Source organism: Rhinopithecus bieti, unplaced genomic scaffold (assembly GCF_001698545.2).
Source record: "Rhinopithecus bieti isolate Rb0 unplaced genomic scaffold, ASM169854v2 scaffold_14936, whole genome shotgun sequence".
Taxonomy (NCBI): Eukaryota; Metazoa; Chordata; class Mammalia; order Primates; family Cercopithecidae; genus Rhinopithecus; species Rhinopithecus bieti.
The window spans coordinates 846,243-854,415 of NW_016808811.1; the positions used below are offsets into that span (position 1 = coordinate 846,243).

Here is an 8,173-nt window from a genome sequence, read left to right on the forward strand (position 1 = left end):
AAAGTAAAAATAAAAAAAATATATATATATATGTGTGTGTGTGTGTGTGTGTGTGTGTGTGTGTTTAGCACTCTAAAAAACAACTTCAAAACTCTAGAAATAAAAATGTCAAAACTAAAATATGTATTGCCATCAATGGGAAGTAGCTCATTTATTTCTTTGTCCCCACTGTCCTAGGACAAGAGAACAGAACTCAGTGAATACTTTCAGTGAACTCAACACACAAAAATGAATGGCCATGGCATCTTATTAGAGTACAGCTGATGACCTACCCACATGAGAGTGAAGCTTTTCTTGGACACCAAAGAGAGACTGGTTGCTTCCAACAACCCCAAAATGCCCAGCGTAACACTAAGCATTCAGATATTTTAAAATATTTATTGAATATAGGACACAGGTAAGATGGAAAAGTGAGGAATCATTTAATTTTCAGTTTTAAGGACAACAACAAAAACTGAGACAAAAAATGTAACCCTAGGTAAAACAAGACACTAGCATTTTATATCAATTAAAACTGCAAGTTCCTGACATTTAAAATGTTTGGTACTAGAGGTCACATTATTCCGCTTTTCAACAAAAGATGTATTAAGAGAAAAGACAATCATTTTAAAAAATTTCAACAGAACTTCCTTTCAACAAAATATAATGAAGATAGTTGTGACATATAAAACAGAATTTCTCTCTTAAGTATTCATTTTGAGAAAAATAAGTAATAACCAGGCTGTACCCCAAAGTATACTGGGATATTTGGCAGCAATATTCCAGTCTTTTCTAATAAACTGATATCAAAAGCTCATCATGTAGAATAAAATCTTACTGAGAGTCAGTCTAACTGCAGGGTTTTTCTACGGATGCTTCTGTTCTGACATATTCCATGGATCCTGTACTTAGCTCCCGTCATGTGAGTAAATACAACATTATCAATCAATTCAGAGATGTGGAAGAATATACTGTGTTGGCAAAATAACCATGAATTTTGTTTCCTTTGCCCATCCTTTGCTTTGACTGAAAGAGTAGTTTCATGGTGCAGAGATAGTGTCCAGCTTTGTTTAAAGCCAGGAAAACCTAAGGCCAGTTCTCAGCTCTAGTATCACTGCTGTATGTCTGAGGTGGGGGAAATGTATCTATTATTTTATAAACTCAAGTTCCTTCATTTATAAAATGAGCGAAATAACAATACCTAAGTTAAACAGATGTAGTAAGATGAAGACAAATGGAATGAAACACTGAAGAGTGCCTAACAATGGAACAAGAGGAATTCAATGCTGGGTTTTTTTTCCTATCTGCTCCTGTCTACACATCACTGCTATATGAAGGAAAACATAAGAAATTATAAAAGAACTCAGTCATTAGTTTTAACTAGATGAGAGGGGCAGTAGTTACTCTTTCACTTGTTAGCTCTGTTACTAGGCATGGTTTTGATCTCTCTGTGCCTCAGTTTCCTCTCCTACAAAATAAAGGTAATAGTTTCTTCTTCATAGCACTATTTAAAGATGAAGTAAGTTAACATTTGCAAAGCTCCTAGAATAGCGTATGCTTAGAATATAGTAAGTGCTTTAAAGTATTGGCTCTTATCATTATCATTATTATTGACTAGAGAAGAATGCAAATCTCTACATATGTAAACTTCGTGAATAAGGCATTCTTCCCACATGGCTAAAATCACTGGGGCTTGAGGGACAGTCAGCCACAAGTGTTGATTTTCAAAAAGGCATATATCACTTTGTCACTTATTTAATAAGTTGTATATTAAGAAATGTCCCCATGTGATCATTATACTTCAATAAATACAATGAAAAAACATATCCTCTCACTAGAGCTAAACAGACTATAGCAGACTGAAATTACTGTTTACCCATATCTGTTGTCCCTCCCTACAAGAAGATTAGATTTCTCAGCATCCTTGAAGCCAGACTTGGTCATGTGATACCCACTAACAATGAAATATGAACATAAGTGACACATGTCTTTACCCAGTAGCCACTAAGAGCCAGTATGTGGCTTGCAATTTTCTTTTTCCCTTGTCACAGGATCAGCAACGATACAAAGGGAGGCTTCTCTACCAACTCAAGTTCCAGAGTGAAAGCAACGTTGAGAGCCACCGCTGACCTATATGGACATGTACTATAAAGAAGAAACGAACCTTTATTGTCATCAGCCTCTGAGACTTGAGGATCATCTATTACCAAGCATAACCTGGCCAGTTCTGATTTAATTGTATATAACTTAATTCACTATGGCAAAACTCACGGAAATAAAGGCAACCCCACATAATGAACTTTTTTCCTCCCTTAACTAGAATGTATCCCTTTTGACTACTGACTTGTCAATTCACATAACAAAGGCAGCAAAGTGCAGCAGTGGCAGGGCCTGTTGATGGTTGCTTTGCAAACAACCATCAACTATAGACAGTGCCTTCACTTTAGTACCCAGCGATTTCTGCTGAGGTCTGAGAAGAGGACAAGATGGCTCAAATAGTTTGTCTTCCAATGACTATGGATGAGGTAGTCACAAGGATTGTCATTTCTGAGGGAAGTCAGGGGCAAACACATTCTGTAATGGAAAATGAGCAATTTTCCAAAGCCACGAAGGGGTTACTATACTTAATGCATCAGTGCTCATGAGATTTCAACTACAACGGGTCCTCTTAACCTCCAAAAAACAAACCAAAAAACAAAAAATCACAAACACCTGAGAACTCTTCAGTGTTCAAATGTCGATGGAAAGGGTTATTATTAAATCAAATTGCACCATTGAAAAGGCTGATAATTAATGATAATTCTCCTTCGGTGGAGGACAAGGTACTCCTGTGGCAACAGCACAGAGAGGAGGATAAGTATCCTACACAGGAGAAATATGGATTGCTGGTTCGGGTTCAATGCTTGGCCCAGAGCAGGCAGCCAATACATGCTTAATTGACTGATGGCTTGCTAGTTACTGGTTTGTACCAGGATTGCTCAAGTACCTTCTCCGATGGGTTCTATAAGGGTTAGAGTTTATCAGCTTATATGAGCTATATTTGTGAACACTTTCCCAGTTCCAAGCCCTACCCCAGCCCTGCATCTCCTCCATTTTAGAGAGAATCAGAGGGATACTCAGATTACAACTACTATCAAATTCTATAATATGAGAATTAGAATTCTATAACATTAATGATACTTGGCCTTCATGGGCGAGGGTAGAAGCAGAAGACCGACTAACTTAGTTAACTTAATATATTCAATCAAAAGTTCAGTCTAAACCTTATTTTTTTCCCCTGTGTAAATTGTTCAGGGATAAAGCTTTTATTGAAACCTACAAAAAGTTTCCATAAGGCAGTTTAGCAGCACAAAAGCTATTAATCTCAACAGAATTCAAACAGCCATGAGGAAAGGAAAAAGAATAGTCTTCCACAGAGCTAACAAAGCAAAAGTCCTTGTACCTTCAATTTACTAGCAATTCAAAACCTAGTACGTCCTTACAGATGTAATCTACTTGACCTTACAGTACATTCTCAGGGTTGACAAAACAAAGCAACACTTGTCTTTACTTTTCAGTTCACTTTGCTGATCTCCTGTTTCAGATTAAAAGGTCCCTTATCACAGATAAATAATATCATGCTATGTGTTAACTGAAATAAATAAAAAATAAATGAGTGCATTTATCAATGTTCATGACACCTGCTGGACCTTTTCTTTTCTCCTTAAGGATGGGCAGTTAACTCCACAGCCCTGGCCCAAATTGTTCTTTCATTCTGCTCTGCCCATGAAGAGCACTTGAGCTACGACAATCTTCCTGGGTCTCTGTGATAAAAAGAAAACTGTCAATGATCAAAGATTGGGGGATTATATGGTAAAGAAGGAGGATGATAACCTAGCCACATCTGAGAACTTCCAGAACTCTCTAAACCACAAAATGAAGCCCAAGAACATTTATAACAGATGGTAATTGCATAGAATGATAAGGAGCAAAAAAAGCTTATTGCTGTGGAGAATAGATAGACAGGTACACTTGAGGAAAGTCACTGAAACATACAAGCAGAAGTTTAGAGCTGTTGGGAAATTTCAAGATTATCTTCTGTTCCAATCCCTGCAATTTTGTATATAAGGACTGAATGTTAGGTGACTTTGTCATTACACATGTAAATACTGACTTTTATTAGTGGAAACATCAATGGAAAAGAACTTCCTTTTTCTTATTCACAGTACCTGGAGTAGAGTAGGTGCACAATGGAATATTGTTGAACTGACTGTATGAGGGAATGAGACCTAAGTGCCTTTTCTTTCACAATGCTCACTTTCTCCAGACTCAGGGTTGAAGGACCAGCTCAGAAGCCATCACACAAAACTCATATTTGAATGGGGACAAGGCTCAGGGCACCAACAGAGAATGTCAGAGAAAGAAAGCCTAGAAGAAATGTTAACTGCTTTTGCCTCTGTTAATGACTGGTCCCAAGATGGAGGTCTTGGGGCAGGAAAGGTATGTCATAAAATGTAATTTGTTCCTTTGAAAGATGTATTCAAATGGCAGAACTATGGAAAACATACGGATGAGCTACTTTTACAAAATGTCCCCGTGGCATGGCTTGAGGACTAGTTTAGTGCTAATCTTAATTGAATGGCATGTGATTGAGGATTCGTTTAGTGCTAATCTTAATTGAAAGGCACTTGTTTAATATTGATGATACATATTACTACTACAAAAATAAATTCATTCCCAAAGTCTTACAATTTCAGGATATAGCAGCGTATTTTACAACCAGAAAAGTATTTGTAAATTCAATACCCTGTAATTAGTCAATATTTTGGTTTTTTATTTGATGTTTTTTTCATAAAGGTGATTCAAGCTTTCCTTTCAGTTGAATTACACAAGTTTCATTTAAGGCATCCATATTTTGAAAATGGTAAATTAAGAGTAACTATTAATACAAGGTAGGAAGACTTTTGCATGTTAGTCTTATAAAGAGTAGCATGAAACTACATTCACAGCATAATTTTATTCTTCATTCCATGGCATTTGTCTCTGTAAATTCATACTATGGCCCTATTTTAGAACATTAGGTATTTCTTACACTGTTGCTTGTAGGATTTTCAGCAAAGGCACAGATGTTATGATTGCTTCTAAATGGCTGGCATTCAAAACAAACTTTTACCTAAGTTTTATATTTTACCATCCTAAACTTCATTGTCTTCAGCAGTTCAAAAACACTAACACATATTATGCAAAACTGAGTTTCCAAAGGAGAACAAGAGTATTTTAGAGTAAGTGGAAGCCATCTGAATTATGGAGGATATAAACGAGCACTCTTCAAAGTGGCCGGTGAATTAGGGCTGGTACTGGTTTCCAATACCAATTACAAGAGAAGTTACATATTAAAATTGAGCAATGCTACTTTTAGAGGAGTCAAATATCAACTAAAAAGAAATACAAGATCTCAAGAACAGGATGATGTACAAAAAAATAGTTAGAGGGGCTGACAAAAAGAAAGATATAAACTGATTTAAATACTTAACACAATGAGCTCACATGACTTATTCGAGACCTAACAGGTATGAGAATTGCACAATCACTGAAACACAAATTTACCCGAGACAGGAGTTCGAGACCAACCTGGCCAACATGGTAAGGCCCCACCTCTACTAAAAACACAAAAAATCGGCTGGGTGCTGGACGAGGTGGCATGAGCCTGTAATTCCAGCTACTTGGGAGGCTGAGGTAGGAGAATCGCTTGAACCCAGGAGGCGGAGGTTGCAGTGAGCTGAGATCTTGCCACTACACTCAAGTCTGGGCAACAGAGTGAGACTCCATCTCAAAAAAAAAATAAAAAAAAAGCCTCACTCAAATGAATTAGTAATACCACAATGTCCACCCCAGAGCTGCTGGCAGCTAAGTTCTGGAAAGTGAGTCCAATCCTGTGCCTTTGAGCCAGGGTTTCTTTTATTGGTACCACCTGCCACAGTCTTGACTTTTCAATAGGGTAGTGATTCTGTTTGGGTGAGGAAATTTGAATCCCCATGTGTGTGACAGCTAAAAATAATGTAATTTTCAATAAGTGTAGCTTATGCAAAAGTAGTAAGACCTTTGGAAATCACTATGTATTTTTGTGTGTATTTATTTAGCATGTTTACAACACTTAATTTTAACATAGTACTTAATCCCTGCATTTATAAAGTGATTTAGATTTAAAAAGTTGATAGGTGTTTAAAAGATTATATTTGTCAGGATCACAAATCTGTCTAGTTAGGGTGACTTTGAGAGAATAAAATTTACGATTTTGTCATCAGTTGATATGTCTAAAGAAATTTGACTGATTAAATGTACAAATGGGAGAATTCTGTTAGAATTATGAAAACAAAATAAAGTGAAAATGATTTAGTTTTAAAAGTTAGTGCAATTACAAATAAGATCTGTATATTGATTAAAAACAGGCTTCAAGTAAACATATGGCTTAAAATAAATCAAATATTAAAAATAAAACTTAAAGCTTAAGATTCATAAATTTAAGCACTAAAGTAGAAGCTTGTAATATTTCTTCTATGACCAAAAATCTTCCCATGGGTAATAAAAGCCTACTGGTACTAATGAGAAGAATAAGAGCAAATCTGTGCTCAGCACATGTCTCAGGAAAGGCCTGTATTGACGACTATGGAGAAGAGACGGGTTCTGTCACAAGGAGCTCAGAGTACTGTGTAGGAAACTAATACACCATACAAAAAGCCAGAGTGTGAGAAATGATATAAACACATGCACTCTAGGACTGCTACTTTTCTGAAACATGCACCATTTTATAATTATAATTGAAGGCACAGTGATGTTTCCGGTGGCTGATACTGCAGGATACCTGTTTCCAGAAGAATGATTCTGTATTGCATGAAGATGCAGACTCCCTCTCCGTCACAAGTACATTAGTTTTGGTGGTGCATTTAATTAAGCATCAGTATATTCTGATTAACTTGACTATGCCACCATTCAGAAGCCCTACGCAATACTGTACATAGGTGCAATTGATTTCCATTAAGGATTTGTCCTTGGGTAATTTTAATGGGAAAGGATTAACCTTATAGTGGATATCAACAATCAAACTAATGTTAGAAAACACATTTCACATTCTTCTCAAATGCAATGTATACAACAGATTACTTTTTAGGTAATTATTAAGTATGAACATTTAGTACATACACAACTCTTACCATTTGGTTAATGTATCTGTGATTAGATAAATGTTGGCAATAAAGGATTTTATACTAATCACTTTCCTTGATTCCAGTAAGGAAGTAAATGTGAGAATAAAAACTGGAAATAATTTTTTAAAGTATTATTTAAAAATAATTTTAAAATTATAGGTTATTTAAGTTATTATTGAAAGATCTTTTACATCATGCATTTTCTTTTGATAATTTCTGAAGTTAATCACTAGAAAGCATTTAATTCAGATAAAATAATAGGCTTTTTATACATTCAATATTTATAACTTTCAAATGAGTGCTTTCCTAGTTTTTATTTATTTCATTCTAACTTGTATTTCCATAGCAATCTAAATGTCAGGGTTGGTCAGGAGCAGTGGCTCATGCCTGTAATCCCAGCACTTTGGGAGAACAAGGTGGGAGGGTTACTTGAGGCCAATAGTTAGAGACCAGCCTGAACAACAAAATGAGACCTCATCTCTATTAAAAAATAAAAATAAAATAAATAAGAAAAGTAAATGTCAGGGTTATTGAGTTTGTTTGAAAAATAAATTTAGAAATCATAAGACAAAATCCATTGCATTATATGAAACTTGGAATTGCTGTGAAAGTTATACAAAATAACCCTAGAAACAAATACACAAATTAATTTTAAACATCAAATAAAATGACTATGTAAAGTACTTATGGAAATACCCTAAACTAACCACAGAAAAAAGGTAGCAAGAAGTTGGCAGGTAATTAAAGAGGATTAGAACATGATGAAAAACATATAAACTGTGTTTATAAAGAACGGTTACAAACTAATGATTTAGTAATAATATAGTAAAAACATCTTTTCCTACATATACCATGTGTAATGACGAGGTCCTTATATTTTACATTCTTAGTTATTATCCACTAAAACCAGCAAGAAGTGTTTATGTCTTCAGTCTTATACCTGTAAGAAAACTGGAGCAGAGAAAATAAGACAAAGAAGCTCTCTACTGTCTTATGTATTTATATTGATA

The 8,173-nt window shown here is 35.3% G+C and overlaps 1 protein-coding gene across 1 annotated transcript in view; it reads right to left on the reverse strand.

Moving 5' to 3' along the window:
* ARHGAP42 (Rho GTPase activating protein 42) overlaps positions 1 to 8,173 on the reverse strand; it is a 327,325-nt gene that overhangs the window by 37,467 nt on the left and 281,685 nt on the right. The window contains 1 exon segment of the mRNA XM_017887227.1: positions 3,062 to 3,094. Within this exon segment, the coding sequence (XP_017742716.1) occupies positions 3,062 to 3,094 (33 nt within the window).